The 18,825-nt window shown below is 30.6% G+C and overlaps 2 protein-coding genes across 2 annotated transcripts in view; one reads left to right on the top strand and one right to left on the bottom strand.

Moving 5' to 3' along the window:
• Positions 1-3,777: 3,777 nt before the first annotated feature.
• On the top strand, positions 3,778-5,005 carry LOC142332133 (signal peptidase complex subunit 3-like). The gene is made up of 2 exons (XM_075378388.1): positions 3,778-3,897; positions 4,466-5,005. The coding sequence occupies exons 1-2, from the start codon at positions 3,854-3,856 to the stop codon at positions 4,593-4,595; spliced, it is 174 nt and encodes a 57-aa protein (XP_075234503.1). The 5' UTR covers positions 3,778-3,853; the 3' UTR covers positions 4,596-5,005.
• Positions 5,006-9,219: 4,214 nt separating this feature from the next.
• Positions 9,220-18,825, bottom strand: part of LOC142332503 (dynein axonemal heavy chain 1-like) — an 897,921-nt gene continuing 888,315 nt past the window's right edge. Inside the window, exons 45-47 of the mRNA XM_075378951.1 lie at positions 17,237-17,418; positions 13,139-13,268; positions 9,220-9,539 (exon numbers count right to left, since the gene is read on the bottom strand). Coding sequence (XP_075235066.1) covers positions 9,322-9,539; positions 13,139-13,268; positions 17,237-17,418 — 530 coding nt within the window. The 3' untranslated portion in view covers positions 9,220-9,321. The remainder of the gene's footprint in view (positions 9,540-13,138; positions 13,269-17,236; positions 17,419-18,825) is intronic.

Genomic DNA, 18,825 nt, shown 5'->3' with positions numbered 1-18,825 from the left:
TTAAAATTTGACAAACATAATTCTATTTTATGTTTAACTTACTTCATACATTCATGTTAACCTTACCTGATTTTAAATTTAAATTTTGAAATTTTTGAGATTTAAAAAGAATGTTGTCCACAAATTCTTCTCTTCCCCAAAAAATAAAAAAACTATCTTTTTATTTATTGCATATTTTACAGTAGAATTGTTTTTAGTTTCTTCCATTTATTATATTAAACATAGAAGTCATTATGGTGATAACAAGGCAGAAAAAAAAAATTTAAATATCAATTTTTTGAATTTTTAAAATTCCTTTCATGTATCATTATTTTCTCATTATATAAGAATAAATAACCAACACTACGGAAGTATAACTGCTTTTTTGTCAGCTTTTTATCTATTTCCCAGTAAAAGAATGTTCAGTTTAAAAAAAAAAAAACTTTTAAGAATATTTATAATTATTAAAAACTGTTAGAAAAAAAACTACAGTGTCATAAGAAAACACCAGTTTTTTATTATAAACTTTTATTCAACTAAATTAAAAATTAAACAAAATTTAAAAATATGAAAAATTAATTAAAATTAAGTTATTAAAGTTTTTTAAATTTAAAAAAAATATGATTTCAATGTATAAAATAAAATTAGAAATTAAAAATTAAAATCAAATAAAAATAATTTTAAGTAAAGCAATTGTGCATGTTGTCAATTTAACTGAATTTTCTTTACTAATTTCATTTTTAATGTTAATTTTAATTATTTTTAAATTTTAATTCTTAACTTAACTGAATAAATGTTTAAAATAAAAAGATTAAAGGTTTTAAATTTTAAATAAATAAATAAATGCACGATGTGTTACTATATTTTGCAAAGTTTGTTATGTAATTTGAGATAAATGTATGAATATATAATGCAGGTGATGATGCGAGTAAATCGCAAAATGCTCTACATATGTAGTGGAATAAGGTAAGTCATCGAACTTTATTTATTCTGTACTTTGGTTGATCTAATAAAATAAATATATTTGTATATAGCTCAAAGGCGCATGATTCTTAAAAGAATTGATTTAAAAAAAATAATACATATATATATAAATAAATTAAAAAATTTGGAAAAAAATTATACTAGTACTATATACAAATACTATAAACAAAATTGTTACTCGCACGCTCTTTAATCATCCTATATTAGTAATTACCCTATATTAAAGAGCAATGTTTGTCACTGGCACTCCTTACACGCTCATGTAAAAATCAAAACCTGTGCCCAGAAGAGACTATTATTATTTTTTTTTTACAGTTGTGTTTCTTAATTTTTAACATATTTAAAACTTAATAAACAATTTTTTTAACTCAACTTTTTCCATCCAAGTGAATTGTAATATATGACACTTTAAAATTCAAGCCTTTTCTATCATGCTAAATATTAGTCTCTTGTAATTCTCACAACTTATTGCTACGTGATAAAAGAAATATAAATTAAAAATTATAAAAAAATTAATAGAAATATATTAATTACGTAAACTTACTGTATAAATTACCGATTGTTAATTTGAAATTAAATTAAATTAAATTATGTTCCCTAACTTCTATTTTATAAAATATATCTTAAATGTAATACCCATTCACTTTCCTCTATATTCACCAAATTTAGCGCTCTGTGATTTTCACTTCATTTTGCTATTATAGAGGCATATTAAAGGTATTCATTTCACAATGGATGATGAACAGAGATGTGGAAAAAAAACTGTCACCATTCTTTATTGGCAGAATGTGGAGACTGGTTCACCATTGGGAGGTATGTTTAGCTGTAAATGTGAAGCCTGCAGGGCTCCGTTCTTGGTCCATTATACTGTGAAACCTGGTATTCGACAGATTTTTGGAACTGACTTTCCTGGAAGGTCTCATATGGCCCAGGCTTTCGCCGATGATTGTCTCCTGTTGGTTCGTGGTAACTCACGACCACAGCTAGAAGAATGAGCACAGGCGGCTTTGTCAACCGCAGAGGGCTGGATGGACATTCAAAATTGAAAGATTTCTGTGTCCAAGATGAAGTTCATGCTTCTCAAGGGTGCAGACAAATTATCATACAGTCGTAACCCCCGTATTAAGTATAAAGGGTGTGTAGTCAGCCGAGTTCATAAGTACTACCATAAGGTTGTTCATAAAAACAACCTAGTTGTTTTGTTTGATGAGAACTTGCTGTTTAGCAACCACATTAGGCAAGTAACGGCAGACGCTGTCTTTGTGATGCACAAGCTTAGAAGGATTGTTCGAAAGGATTACAGGCCGTCATTTGTACATGGTGTACCGAGGTGTCTTTGAAAGTATGACCTCTTATGTGGTACCCGTTTGGGCGCATACGTTGGAGAGAAATCTAGCACTTATTCAAAATTTAAGGAGTGCCCAGCACAGAGCTTTAATTGTATGAACTGGTGTTTTTAAAACAACTCCCTACGAGGCTACCACTGTATTAGAAAGGCTCTCCCAATCATTTTAGTAGTGAAAGTTCGGGCGGCTATATGGAAATTGTGAAGCGGCAGGGAGGCCGAGGTATTTGGGATGCGGTTTCAAGCCAGGCCTGTACCGGTGATTTCAATGCACCAGTTCTAAATTTCAAAAAGTTGCCCATCTCTTACCTGGGGAGGAGGCTTTACAGCCTCGCGATGGAAGCATGGCAGCAATAATGGCACACCACAAGTAAGGGAAGGTCCTTGTATAGATTTATACACGATCTGGGGGGGATGGTATGCCACTACATCGTTTTTAAGGACAACAGGAGCCAGAGTGCTTTCCAACCATGTAAATTTAAACCAATATTTGTTTCGGTTCTGCCTGGCAGCTGATGAGCTGTGGGGAGGTCCAGTCGAATGAACACATGATGTTCGACTGCTCAGTTCTTGGGGCAGCCAGAACTCAGGCCATCCTGGAACTGAGAGGTCAAGGGAAATTTGGCCACATAAGTGGTGAGTCAATGTCGCATTTTCAGACCGTGTGGGAGTTCCTTGATGCGATTGTTTTGTTCAACCGACATCAGTAGTTTGTCTGAGGGAAAAGACCCCTACTGCGCAGCTGTAGGAAGCTAACCGACAGATATGGCTGGCTACAAGCACTTTAATGGTGGACAGGTACTTGCTGGCATTCAGCGGCAGCGAATTGCTGTCTTTGATGAGATAAATCTAATTATTGATTGTCATATGTGTTTTAGTAGTTGACAGGGTGCACCTACCCATTGTAGTGATATATGACAAGTGGGCAGAGGGACACGCAAGCGAATGGTGTATGGTACCACACTTATTTCACTCATGCTTTTTGGTTAGCTCTAGGAGCTAATTAGGACACTGGTCGCTAAACTGTTTTGAGGCTCAGTAGCCGTTTGTGGCACAGACATTCGGTCTTATGTTTTAGGAAGACCGAATGGGGTGGAGAAATGCCAAGCAAACCAATATATCATGGACATCCTTGTTCTTAATAACAATTTCTTGTACAAAAAGCTTAAGTGTTTCATTTTAACAGATACGTAATGACATTTTTTTTTTTCAATTTTAAAAGTTCTTTGTACGTCAGAACATGATGGCACTCCCTCGTCCACAAAAAGATAGCCACTTCTAATATGTGAAATAACAAAACCAACCTAACAATTTTTCATAAAAGTACTTACCAGATAAAAATCATCAACATATTTATACCTTGATTAATAATATCACTGGCAACTCCAGGAGATTTTTAGCTAACAAATATTTTTGGTGATTTGTGCTTTAAGAATGTGTTCTATTTAAAAAAAAAATTGTAATTAACATTTTTCTAATTTTTAGGTTGTTCTATGGGATAAAATTATTCTTAGTGGCGAAAATGCTGTATTGGATTTTAAAAACATGAATACAAAATATTATTTTTGGGATGATGGAAGTGGTTTAAAGTAAGTGTGCTTAAAAATTGTTTATATAAATAATATTTACTTAAGGAAATCTCGTAGTTCATTTAAAACAATGTCTACAGGATACAAGGATATAAAAAAAAAATTTTGTATACGCTGCAGAACTAATACAGAGGAGTAAGTAACTTCATTTAGTATGTACTACAGAGGCAGCAAGCAATGTATATATTCCAAAAAATTCAATATTATGTGAATGTAAAGTGCTCTTCTAATAATGTTGGTTCTATCTTCATTGTTTAATATCAGTGAATATAATTTGAGACTTGACCGAAGGAGTTATATTTTAATTCTAATAATGTAGTACAGTTTCTCAGCAGCCTCTATGTTGTTATCTGGTGATAGATAATGTAATCAGATTCAAGAATACTTCCTGCATGTGAGATTCAATGTCTGAAGCTCAGTTCAGGAAAACTGTCCTAGGTATTTGAAGATTTTCAATTAAAAAGTGAGTATGGTCCAGTGAAGTAAAAATCTTATAAATTATGTACATTCTTAACAATGTTGTACACTTAAAATCATGATATAATTATTATTTTTATTTTGTTTACAGGGGTAATAACAACGTAACTTTAAGCCTATCGTGGAATATTATTCCCAATGCCGGATTTTTACCGAGCATATTTGCTATTGGAAAACATGTCTTCCAATTTCCAAATGAATACACACAAGCACGTGTTTAATTCTTTATATTTAGGATATAATGAAGTTGTCTGAAAAAAAATTGTAAGAAAACAACAAAATCTCATAACATACATCAGTAAAAGCATTTCATGAATTGTCATCCTTTAAACTGTTTGTATGTTTCTTGATTGAATGAATGACTGTTGTGTTATTTTATTTTGAATGAATGTTGTATGAATTGATAAGTAAAAATTTAATCAGTGTACAACATAATGTAATTTGAAGGAGTTATAGTATTGTTTACTATTTTATAATTCATTTTATCAAATTGTCATATACATATTACATAATATAAAAAATTTTGACTTTTAAATATTATTGTAAAATATTTATTAACTATTTAATTAAATAGAGAAATTATTGAATTTAGTTGGTTGAATAATAAATTGAATAACTTTTGAAAACATGATGATGTGTATTTATTTTTCTTATACCATTAAATAACATTGTAACTACCACTCGGGAAGATGTTCAAAGATTCCCCTTTTTTTATTTTTTATAAAGGTTCTAATGCAGTTGCATCATTTGCCAGATAAAGGATCCTTTGTGATTATGCTGGTAAATGTTGGTACAACTTTATGATGATTATTGCACGAGCTGTGTATAATGGTTGAGGTTGAGGGTAGTCATCAACAAATAGATGTCTTACTTTTTAGTTGGCCCCTCAACACATGTATGATGATGCTCAGTGTTTCAATCATCATTTGACAGTTTAGGAAGAGTGTAACATATCTATAGATCATTTCATAATGTTATAAAAATGGATGAAATTATCAATGTAAATACATCCTGATGTAAATCCATAATAACAAAAAATTTTCTTTTCAAGTAAAATTTTGTAGACATTTAAAATAAAAATTCATGGATATCTGCAAAATTGTCTCACAAGTGTGATACATACTCACACTCTTAATGATTTTTTTGTTAAATTTCAGACATCTTGCCCACCTAACCTGGCTCCAGTAGAACTTTCTTATTGTTCAATCTAAAATTTTCTTTGAAAAGAAAACGATTTGATATGATTAACCTTTTGATTAGTGCTCTGCGAAAATATGTTGGTATCTGATTGCCTCCCTTCATAGTCTTATGCTACCCTCTTGTGGAAAAAAAAATTACAGTATATTAAAGAGATTTAACAGATTTTTACAAAAAAAAACCGTTACGATTGGATATTTTTTATGTTTGTAACAAAAAAAAAATTGAAACAGTACAAAAATGACGATAATTTAATTGCAGACGATAAATTTTTTTTTTTGCTTTGTGTTTATGAAACATAGTTTGGTGATTTTAAAAATAATACTTTCAAGCAAATCGGTTGAAAATTGGGCAAAATATGATGAAAAACCCTTGTCATAAATCACAGATTAGTAACATATGTTAGTATAAGTGAACGTAGATTCAGAAAACTATGTTTTATAAAAATTCCCACCACTCAAAAGGCTATGTTTACCAATATCATTTGTCAGAAAAGATATTTATAGACCTCAAGTAAAAGTGACGTATTTATGACCACAAGTTCCTTTTTTTTGTGTGCTGTATATCATAATTTATTATGCGTTTCAATACATCGTTATGTTGCTAATAAGATAAGCTATTTTTGTAAATAATAAATACATCCGTAACCCTCATAGCAATTATAATACACAAGCACATTTCTGAGAAAAAATGGTCATATTCTTTCTAGTCTAAATAAAACATTTTACATAGTATAAACGTCATTTAAATTGTGTAATAAAACTGATTCCTTTGTGAATATAAAACAAAATAACCAACTTAGATGCCATATAAAATGATTTTGTAACAGTGTTTTAAAACTGACGCCGTACATAGCCAGTTCAATGACTACATTATCTGAAAAGGTTAAGGATATTAAAGAATATTCACCGATAAACCAACATGTGCAACCCAGAAAGAGGCCCACCACGACTATTTCCAATTATGGAAATGGAATTGGTCCATCACAATCACATCAGGAAGTTAATAAGACTCTTTGTTATTGCCATGTCAAAAATTAGTTCAGTAAATTCTTTTAAAGTTCAGCTTGAGGATCTATATATATATATATATATATATATTTATTACACTATAAGAAATATTTAAACGATTTAACAACAGCTGTTGTACTCTGTTTTGCATTCTCTCTGTCATGGCAGTATATCGGTTCATTCCAGATATTTTGTATCTTACCAGATCTTAATCTGATGCTCTTTTTTACTGGAAGTAATTGACTAAAATTGCCCACTGGCAAACTAACCATTAGTTTTTTCAGAAGTTGGATGTGAAAATTAATTTAGTTTCTATTGTTTAAATAAGTAAAAGATAGGATAAGGTCAGCATATGGTTCCCCTGGCAATAGGAGGTAAGAGGAGTCAAGAGCTCACATAGGTAGGATAGGTCGTCCTCCAGTGGAAATGCTACTTCATTTTCTTTATTTTATATACACAGATTTGTATATGTTCTGTATACACATTTGAGAAGATGCCATTTAAATAAAGAGGATTTATCTAAATTCAGGCTGTTAGTATAATATTTCTAACAGTTTTAATATTATTCTCTTACATAAAAGTAAAATTTGAAATTTCTGTAATAAAATTCAAGAAATGTTTCTAGCACATTACATACAGTTTGAAGTATAAATCTGGTGGTTGTGAAAAAACTAAAACAAAATGATTGCCAATTAATTAAAAATTCACCAAAATCCCAAATGTACTGTATTGCTTCAAATTTAAGACTCACCTTTTTTTATAGATTAAAGTATCAAAGTGTCAGGTGTATCTGTTGTGTCATTTTCCAGCCTAACCATTGCTCTGTTCTTTACGTATAAGTTCCAAATGAGGTAACAAGATGATCAGGAATCCCCATCTCCTTCAATACTCGCTGCAGATCTTTTCACCTGACCGAGTCAAAGACCTGGACATAATCTAGAAACCATATCACAAGAGGAGTGTCAAACTCTCTGGCTTTCACTATCAGCTGCCTCAGTATTTGCTCATGTGTACTCTTTTCTTTGAAGAATTCGACTTGTTCTGCAGTAATTTCTCTGCCTAGATGGTATTGTAGATGTTCATTGAGTATATACAAAAAAATGTTACTCACAAGTGAGATTAAAGAGATAGTTCTATAATTTTGTGTATGGCATTTTTTATACAGATATATGATCAGTGATTTCCCACAGATCATTTGCCAGTTAACCATATGTACAATATCTACCAGATCTAGATATGTGCCATATCTACAGGTGGTGTATAGTCACAACACCCAATTCATCTGATGCTTTGATCATTTCTGCTGTGATGCTATCTGGGCCTGGTGACTTGTTTCTCATTTCTTTATTGCTTTCCATACGTGCTATTATTTAAAGATGCAAAATTATTACACTAGTTTTTAAGATTTTTTTATTTTATTTTATCAGTTACTAGATCTGGTAGATATTGTACATATGGTTAACTGGCAAATGATCTGTGGGAAATCACTGATCATATATCTGTATAAAAAATGCCATACACAAAATTATAGAACTATCTCTTTAATCTCACTTGTGAGTAACATTTTTTTGTATATACTCAATGAACATCTACAATACCATCTAGGCAGAGAAATTACTGCAGAACAAGTCGAATTCTTCAAAGAAAAGAGTACACATGAGCAAATACTGAGGCAGCTGATAGTGAAAGCCAGAGAGTTTGACACTCCTCTTGTGATATGGTTTCTAGATTATGTCCAGGTCTTTGACTCGGTCAGGTGAAAAGATCTGCAGCGAGTATTGAAGGAGATGGGGATTCCTGATCATCTTGTTACCTCATTTGGAACTTATACGTAAAGAACAGAGCAATGGTTAGGCTGGAAAATGACACAACAGAGCCCTTTTATCTGTTGAGAGGAGTACGACAGTGAAGAATTCTGTCTCTGATCTTATTCAACATTTACACCAAATATATCATGTGAAAGAGCCTCAAAAACTGGCATGGCAGTGTATGATTAGGAGGTCAGCAGCATATAAACAACTAGAGGCTTGCTGACAATATGACCCTGTTTACAAGCTCTGAAGTTGAAATGAAGGAGATCTTCAGCTGAGTTCAGTAAGAAAGTAGGGATGAAATTAAATACTGAAAAAAAAATGTTATTGTAGACAGAGCCAACGATTTTCCAGTCAGTGATGTGCTGTGTAATTTCAAAAAGGTGGACGGTTTTGTATATTTAGGATCCTTGACAGATAAAGATGGGGGCTCGCCAATGAAATACAAAGAAGAATTATCTTGGCAAAGGAGGTGCTTACAAAGTGACAGCTATTTGGAAGATAGAGCAATCACAAGGAATACAAAACTAAGACTGCTTAGTCATTAGCATCTAGATCAATCCAGTAGTATCATATGGAAACCTGGTCCATCAAGTTGGAAGACTGGAGGTTAACCAATGCATCTGAAATGTGGGCATACAGAAGAATGCTCTGTGTTGCATAGATGGAAAAGAGAACGAATAACTTGATCTTAAACAAGCTGGGTACGCACAGGTTGTCTGTAACATAGTTACTGCTTTTTCAGCTATACAGTCCATAGGCTCTGCGAAAATGATGATGATGATGATGACTTAAAGATAAAAAAAAACTGTCAAAACATGTTTGTATAATGTGTTTATTACATAATTTAAAAGTTTACTGGCAAAAAACAACACTATGAAATAATTAAATACAAAAATTATAAAGAAATAAGAAAATTTTTTTTTCTCTTAGAAATCCAATGCACATATTAATGCTACACCTCTTTTTATCCAATGTCTTTGTGGGTGTTTACTTGGTACTTCAATTGCTAAAACATAATTAGTTGAATGACCTGTGGTTGACAATACGCCAGCACGTGTTAAAGTTTTATAAACAGGACATTCATATATACCTTCTTCAGCAACTGTATGGTGTTTTTCTGGTTTTAACCATATTGGTGGCATGTCTACAACATATTAAATATATATTAAAAAACATGAATTTACGAGTATGTAGTTAGAGTAGATCTAAAATACTGTCATAAAATATAATTAAATTATAAAATTTTAGAAGTGATTACAAGGATTAAAGTTTGCAAAGTAAATTATAAAAATAAGCCCAAAAATTTATATTTTCCATTCATCCACTTTTTGTGATTTTTAAACAAATCTCAAGAGTGGATTGAAATATTTTTTACTGAAATTTGGTATAAATTTTTAATTCAAAATAAGTAAATCATGTGTGTTATTTTCAAAGTGCTGAAATAACAGTCACTTCAATTTCTCTATTTCAATATCCTTATGAAGGAAATTATGTTTTTATAAAGTAAAATCTGAAGCACATTTTATTCTGAACAAAATAATACCTTAGTTACTCAACTATGATTTGAAACAACCAAAAAACAAAATCATATAAGTATTAATTAATACTTTAAAAAAAGGGCCAAACCTGCTGTAACCTTTGATAATAAAAAATTAAAAAGCAAAGTTTATATTTCATTTATAAATATATTAGAAATGACCTATATTCAACACTTTTCAAAATGTCTTTTGTAACAAAAAATTTAGAATGTAACTGAATTTTATTTATTTATTAATTCTTTTCTTTAATAACTACAGGTTTACTTCTGATTACAGTTGATAAATGTTAATTAATGATTCAAAAATTAAAGTGGTTACATTTTAAATTCTTAAAAAAACTTATTTTGAGAACAATTTTTAATAAAACATGACATCAAATTTTGGAAAAATATTTCAATTATTTTTAAGATATAAGATAGAAATGTTAATTACTTAATTTGCCTTTTCAAATATAGAGCTTTATTTTTATAAATATATATATATATATATATATATATATATATATATATATATATATATATATGTAATATATATATTTTTTTTTTGTCTTGATATTGCCACATAAGCTTGTGGATATGAAAATGGAATTTTGTAGTATATGAAAATACCATGGCTGACAGGATTTCAAACCCAGGACATCCGGATGAAAGGGTGAAATGCTACCATTATATATATATATATATATAAGCTAAATACTGCAAGTATTGTATGATTTTCCTGGCTATTAATAATAAAAATTAAAATAGTTAGAGCCAAAAAAAAAAGACAGAATATATATTTTTATATAGATGGGTAATAAATTTTAAGAAACTTTTTTCTAAAAATATTCATACATAGGCCAAGCTTAACTTGCTTAAATGAGGATTTTATAAATTTATTACCCCCTCCAATGACCCTAAAATAAGGAAAAAGAAATTGCTACAGCAATCTGTGCGTAAGACAGTGGCATTCTGCTAAGCACAATTTTCCTCAATTCAAAGTAGCAGACTTTCTGAATGGTCTTTACATTCTGTATTGCTACTTTTTCCTTACATTTCAGACAGTTTCATGATCGCGAACTGTGATGTTCATTACAATTAACACAAATTGGTGGGTCCCTGCACAGATTATCCAGGTGCAACTGATAGCCACAAGTGCAAATTTGTTTTCTCATACAAATTGCTGTTGTGTGTCTGAATTTCTGATACCCAAAACACCACAATGGTGTTGGTATGAATGGACAAACATCTAGCTTATGAAATCCAGCCTTTATTTTTTCAGGACATTTAGGTTTATTAAACATCTAGATGTGCAAAATGGATGGTACGACTTCTCTGCTTCATCATGTATTCAACTGCCAATGTGCAACAACTCCCTTTCCTTAGAGTTCTTCCACATTTTTATCTTCTGTGCAGTTCAGCAAATCCCTGTATACAATTACTCCTTGGAAGTATTTAGTGTAATATGCGGTACAATCTCAACGTCAATGAGTTCTACCTTCTTCGTTTTGAGTAATCAAGGTAATTGTATGTCACTGAGGGTCTCAATAAAACTATGGTAGTTTTCCTTGTTTTCTTAACAGGTCCTGCTTCAGCTTCTGCGATCCCTCGAGTGATCACAAAAGGACTAATCTTGGAAAAATCTCCTCAGTTTTTTGAATCGCCAAATATTTTAGTATTGCTTCATTACTTTTTGGCTAAAACTTAGTTCAATATTTCTTCTCTACTTCAATAAACTTGACACTTCCTCCTCTTCGATTGCAAAAACAAAGGCTCTCCAGGAGGGCTTTTACATGGACCCTGTGCCACGGAAGTTGTGGATGTTGAACTTTCCATAAGCTATATTTTCGCCAGTCAATATGTCACAAGGTGCAAGTGGAGAGACGGTTGGGCTTACCCCGAATCATTGATTCTGCCTAGGTTCCCCCACTCAGCCACCTCCCCCAAATTTAACTCAGGCTGATAAGTTAGGTACTGCCTGACCCATGATTCCAATAACCCAGGGTTTGTATGTAGCAGTAAGGGCTCTGACACTCTTACTCATGGAACAATCCCTTCCAAGGGCCGATGTGACTGAGTCACACTGGGCGGTACAAGACTTCAGCAGAGCAAAGTCCCAGCTGCACAGGAAGAGATCACTTTCTGTCTGTACTCCGCCCAGCACTGACAAAAACAGATCTTGGTCATGCATCCCGCTCCCACTACAAACCGTAACCAGCTTGGGACCACCAATCCCATACTCCACAGGGGTGCTCCTGAGCAAGACCATGGCCCAGTTGGCTGACAGAGGTGAAGGGGCTGGCAACAACATGGTATGTACCATGTTGTTGCCAGCCCCAGACATATGCATAGATGTTTTGCATGCATGTAGGGTTGGGCTTTGTCCAGGGCATTATTATTAGTTTTTAAACTTTTATTTGTGAATATTTAAATTTTTAAATCCTTCAAGAAGAATCTGAAATTCTTTACTTGAACTACTATAAGTGTTGTTATTATGGGTTTTAAAATTATCCCAATAATTTTATAGATGTAGAAAATTATTTTAATATTGTTTTGGAACTGCCTTACATAATTGTGACTATGCAAATAAACATTTTTTAATGACTGTTTTTTCAAATGTGTCGCTGATTATGTACAGCAAGGTATGAAGAGACCGTGGCAGATACAATTATGTGAAAGTGGGGAGGGTCTGCTTTCTACTTCTCTTTAATTTAAATTTATTATTACATAAATTTAAATGAAATATCAATTCTGCAGTGGTCTGTGGGTTTGCTTAGATGCCTGTCATACATACATATACCTTTTCTCAGAGTCTGCTGATTATTTAATTATCAAAATTGCCATCTAGCTTTAAATTTTAAATAAAAATTTTGTAAATAGTTTTCAGCATATTCTTGTTTTCCAATTTACCTAATCAATCATTTAGCAATTAGCATATTTAAATTAACCATTTAACTCTTTATTTATGTATGTAATGTGTAAGTTCATAAAAACATAAAAAAATACAGATATTGATGTAAGTAGCATAATGGGTTGTCTTGCTGTCATGAAAAGTTATTGTTCATCCTTGATGCATATGAATCACCATGAAAACATAATTTCTTCATAACCAATGCGACCTCACACCTTTTGTTTGCAGCTCACGTTGCAGCATATATCTTTTATTTTTATTTAACCAAAAATTTAGTATTTTTTCAATACGTAAAAAATAAACATAAAAATCATACCAGTGAATAATTCTTTAGGGTGTGATTCATCTAAATATTTATTTTTAGCATTCCACCTTGAACCTTCTAAAAACAAGCCATATATAACACAGCCATCTACTGGTCTTGTTTTAGGATTTTGCTGTAATATCTGAAAATAGAAGAATATAACAATTTATAAGAAATAAGTTTGATGTTTGAAATATTAAAGGTCATTATCATCATTTAAAATTAACAGATAAAAAATAATAATAAGACAGTTCATTGTTGTTATTAAGATATAATTACTATTATCTTTTCTGCTAAGGTCAATATAGTTTCTACGTTGGGTATTGTTTACCTTACTTAGCTTCTTATCACTTGTTGATGCGTTATGGAACCACTACGTTGTCAAAACTTATTGTACTCTAATACAATAAATTTTATTTTTAAACTAAATATGAGGGTGAATCAATTTTAAACAGTAATTTTGCTATTCTATGCAGCAAGCAGTTCTGAACTAGACGGCAAAGTAGAGGATTAATGTTTAGTGTGTTAGAGAGAGGGAACCAACTTTGTTAGCTCCTCTGCTGTGTTCTGATATTAGTACAGAAATGAGTAAGCAAGATTTTCTGTAGTCTGTTGCATAATGCATAATAAATCTTTAAGTAATGAAGATGTTAAACCTGTGGAAATGTTAATGTTTAGGTTTAATGACGTTATACTGTTTCAGAACAATGCGTATATGTAGGCCAGACAATTTAAGAGCGGGCAGGAAAGTGTAGAAAATAAAAGTTTAGATCAATGCTCAAGGTCAAGTCTTACAACTGACAACATTTGTGCCATTCGAGAGCTTACTGAAAGTGATTGCCAGTTCACTATTGAAGAATCGCATCAGAAGTGGATATCAGCTTCGGGAGTGCTCAAGCCATTATCACTGATCATCTTGGCTTTAGAAAACTTAGTGCTCGATGACTTCTGAATCGATTTCAGCAAGAAGGGGATGATTTTCTCTGATGCATCATCACATTCGTCATCAGACATGGGTACATCATTATGCTCTGGAGGAAGGATGAGAGCTGCCCAGTGAAGGCCAAAACCTGTCTATCAGCCAGAAAAGTTCTTCCAACTATATTTTTTGACTCAAGGAGAATTTTACTAATTGATTTTCTCCATAACCAATTAACGGTGAATGTGGCTTACTATTGCCACCTGCTACAATCAACAAAAGCCGCCTACCAAAACAAAAGACAGAGTATGCCGTCAGAGATGTCATCCTTCTTTATGACAATCCAAGGCCACACACTGTGATTTTGACAAGGGTAAATTGAAAAAAAATACACTGGAGAACCCTTGACCTTACACTCCAGATTTGTCCTCCTGTGACGATTTTTTGTTTGCACCCTCGAAAGAATCGCTTGGAGGGGAACGATTTGAAAACAATGAAGACATTGTGGAGCGCGTGTACAATTGGTTGATAATTCGTCCTCAAACTTTTTATAAACAAGGAATAATAAAAAACACTAGCAATAGCTTCTTTTTTTTTTTTTAATGAACAAGCATCCAAATTGTTGGCAAAAGTGTGTAGATGGTGCAGGAGACTATATAGAAAAACGATGAACGTATGAATTGTGTATATTATTAATGAATATGTTTATAAAAAAACTACCATTTATATTTGATTCACCCTCATATTTACTGTCTTTTCTATGTTGAATAACATAAAAAAACATAAGAACAATAAGAAAAGACAGTAAATATTTAGTTTAAAAATAATATTCAAGGGAGGCAACTACCAATTTGAGATCTCAGCAGAAAAATGAAAAATTGTAATCAAACATTAATTCTTTTTAATATTGTTTTATTAAATATTCAGTACAAAATAAAAAATGACTCAAGATTAGTTGGCAATAATTTGGGAACTGATTTGACACACCATTATAAGCAACAATGTTTCATGTCAAAAAAACATTCGTTTCTGAGTTATGGCTGGCAATCTATTTCATTTTAATTCTGCTTCAAGGGTAAAATGAAGCCAAGCACTGCAGAAAAACTTGTGACTAAAATGAATGAGAAACTTGACATTTTATATGTTATGCACAAAAAATTCCAAAAAAACTTTTTGAGAATTTAATTCCTAGAAAATTGATGCAAATAAAATTAACAGAAAACAAATGTAAATTTCATAGATTTGACTTTAATTCAGAATAATACAGATCAAAATGTGTCAGAAATATATTCATTATAAATAGAACAAAAGTTTTCATTATGCTAAGATAAATAAATAATAAAAACATCTAAAATAAATTACACAATTTTTATTTCACGAGTTGGGAATAACATGTTGAAAAATTAATTTTTAACAGATTAACAATTAATTTTTGTGTAGTGTATGTCAATAATTTTTTAAATAAAAAAAAAATAAAAATAGCTTCATCTGATTTATATATGTGAAAGAGATAATGTGGATTTGTATAGTTGGTAGAAATGCAGTTAATTTATAGTAAAAATAAATAATAATGGTTAGGGATGCACTCACTAATTTTTTAATAGGAATGTTTGATTTTGTGGTATAGTAGACCATAAGAATGTGGTCCTAAGCCAAAGGCAGCTGGCTGTGTAAAGTAAAACGTTTTCTTTTCATCTCAAACGTCAACTTCTTTTCATGAATTAGATTTTTAGTCACCTAATTAATTAGTTAATTAATTTTATTTTGTCACCTTTTGCCTACAGATATCCAAAAGCAAGGACCATTTTTGGAATTTAGGTTTTACTTTTTACAGGCTTTATATTAAAAAAAATTTTATGTGAAAAGACAATTTTTTACTTCTTCCAGAAAGCAATACTACTGGAACGGCATTCTAACACCAGTGTACCTCTGATAATGGTAAGGCTTGGTTCAGAAACAAGTAAAATTTTTGAAACTTGCATTTATTTCCTATTTGGCTTTATTTATGTCAATTTTCTCAAAATTAAAACCTTAATTTACATACTTTTGTTAATTGAAAATTTTTCAAGTGTTTTTTCAAATCCAATTTTTGGGAATTTGTAACTATTTTCTTACAAAATACAAGAGAAAAAGTACTGAAAATTATTTTATTCAATTTCTTAAATTAAGTATTAGGTAAAACCATCATCAAACAGTTCATTAATTTTGGTCAAAAGAATTTTATAGTATGGTTTCATTTACCGTTGGTAGTAGAAATCGTGGTAAAATATTTTTCTAGATGTAATTTGAAAACAAACCATATTCAGACATTTGTATATAGAAACTTTTTTGCTTATATTATGTCTGAATTCAGTTTCTGAAGGATAATGTGCAATTTTGAATCACTTGTACATGAAGAAATCTGATCTGCTTTACAGCAGCTGTGGATAAATGAAAGAATACTGAAATATATTATGAAATAAAGCTAAAAAATGTTTAATTTGGTTTTATAATATTTCAAAAAATCAATTAGTATTCATATGTACTATACGGAAACGAGATAGAGTATTCAAAATGTTCCTCTAGAATAAAAGAGAAGAGTTCATGAAAGTAAAAGCTTGTCTTTAAATTGTTATATCTTAAGAACCAGCTGATTTAAAAAAAACTGAGTTTTATAGTCTACTAAAACTTGTTTTTTGTCTTATGTTGTGTTTTTATTAACTTGAAAAAGACCTGTAAGAATTATGGAGAAATGTTTCATAAAAAGTATCCTCTTTTCATCTCTTTTCCTGGTAATGCAATTTCATGAATTTATTAAATAAAGATGGGTAATAGTTTTTTAATGATGGATGACTGAAGCAAGCTTCCTTAGTTGCTACAGTGGCTTTTTTCTTAGAGATTCCTATGATGCTAATCCTATGTTCCTACATTGCTAATAATAAACATGGATCTAAAGCGAACAAAGTTAATCTGAGTTTGTACTGGGCAATTAATGGATCTTTACTTAACTATAATTATAATCTTATTCTGAACATAACTAACTTTCTTTGTATTAATATTGATTTACAATCATAACCTATAATCTTATAAACAATTTTTTTAATTTATAATTTATTAACCTTTCAGATTCTAAACATTACATTCATTAATTTAAAAGAAAATAACAGAGTTTACATTATTGTGATTAATGAATACATGAAAAAATATATTACCTCAAAGCAATAATTTATGGAATCAATTGCAACAACATATTTTCTTGCAAAATTTTGTAAACATCCAGTTAAAAATGCTTGTGGAAAATAAAATCCAGATATCCAAAAACTTGGAGGGATTCCACCATTAATCCAGTTATTAATGAAATTAATTCTAGCTTGTAAATCACTGACCCATGCTCCTAAAATAATTAATAAAACAATTTTCCATTAAAAATAACTTTTTTTTTTCAATAGAAATATTTTACAAAACAAAGATTATCATACTTGTGCAAATTTTAATTAAATTTACCAATGTTTTAACCTCTGCTTAGGGTATTTGTGGTAGTTTACCGATATATTTTTTATATAAAATTTAAGGCTTCAGTTTATATATATATATATAAACTAAAGTAGAACATAAACTTCATAGAAGTAAAGGAAGAGTAAAAAATCTTAACTAATATATATGGAAATATTATATCATAATACTAAAGTATTACATTAGGCTATAGATAGAATAGATTTTAGGTCATTTTTAAAACGTTTTAGGTCATTTTATATAAAATTCCTGGACAAGTCTACAAGCAGTGTATCACTGCCAGCAGCAAGCCAGCAGCCACTGAACACTAGCAAACAAGAGCCAATTTTATGGTTAACCAAGGAAAAAATAATCAAAGACAATAAAATGCATTGTATAAAATTGAAAAAAAAAACAATGGGAATCAAGAACAACAGTGGAATAGAATGAATAGTTAAAGAAATACTGACAGAGGTTAGGACAAGTTAACATTTATATCTTCAAAGAATTTTTCTTGATATTTCTGCCCAGAACACAAAAATATTATAAGTCTATCTGGTGTCCAGCAACAATTTTGCAATCTCAAAGTTAGACTAAAGGGATTAGGATAGTAAACATTTATTTTAAAGATAGGTAAAGTTCCTCATAATGGTATGTTTGGTTCTTTGCTTTGGATTGTTTTCTTTAATAAATTTTTGTGGTTTTGTCTTTTCAGTAAGCACTTATTAATAATTTGGATTCACTGATGTGTTACTGTTGATTGGAGGTGATTCTAGGAAGTAAGGAAAGTTTTATGAAAATGAATAATAATAATAATTCACGCACACATGCGCACATACATCTCAAGTACTGATTAAATGATTCTTTTCAAATTGATACTGTACTATACATTATGACAAATCAATTATTCTGCTTCCAAAATTATAAATACCAAAAGTACTCCTGCAAAATAAATTGCTACTCTTTATCGTTTTAACCAATCTGTAGGAAATAGAAAGTTTATAATGATAATATTTTATAATCTATTAAAATATTCTGTAAAAATTAAACTAACAGTGAGGAACACTAAAAAAACTGAAAAAAACTAAAAAAAAAAACTAAACCTAGATGTATTCTATTAGTATTAAACAGTCAACATCAACAGCAAATGTGAAGGAATTGGAAATAAAAAATTAAATATAAAAGAAAATCTTAAAATGTTATTTTAATGAACCATCATTCAAAAGTTAATTAGAGTAGACGTTTAATCAGACCAATTCTGAAAGCTGAGACATATTAGAGGAAAAGGGTTGATTAAAAGAATACTGGA

The sequence above is a fragment of the Lycorma delicatula genome, chromosome 11 (assembly GCF_047948215.1).
Source record: "Lycorma delicatula isolate Av1 chromosome 11, ASM4794821v1, whole genome shotgun sequence".
Lineage (NCBI taxonomy): Eukaryota > Metazoa > Arthropoda > Insecta > Hemiptera > Fulgoridae > Lycorma > Lycorma delicatula.
Note: the sequence above shows the minus strand (reverse complement) of the source record. Positions and strands in the feature narration are given on the sequence as shown.

Coding starts and splice junctions, on each gene's coding strand:
- LOC142332133 (XM_075378388.1), top strand. CDS start 3,854: ATGAATACAAAATATTATTTTTGGGATGATGGAAGTGGTTTAAA. Junction 3,898..4,465: donor GATGATGGAAGTGGTTTAAA/GTAAGTGTGCTT, acceptor TTTTGTTTACAG/GGGTAATAACAACGTAACTT.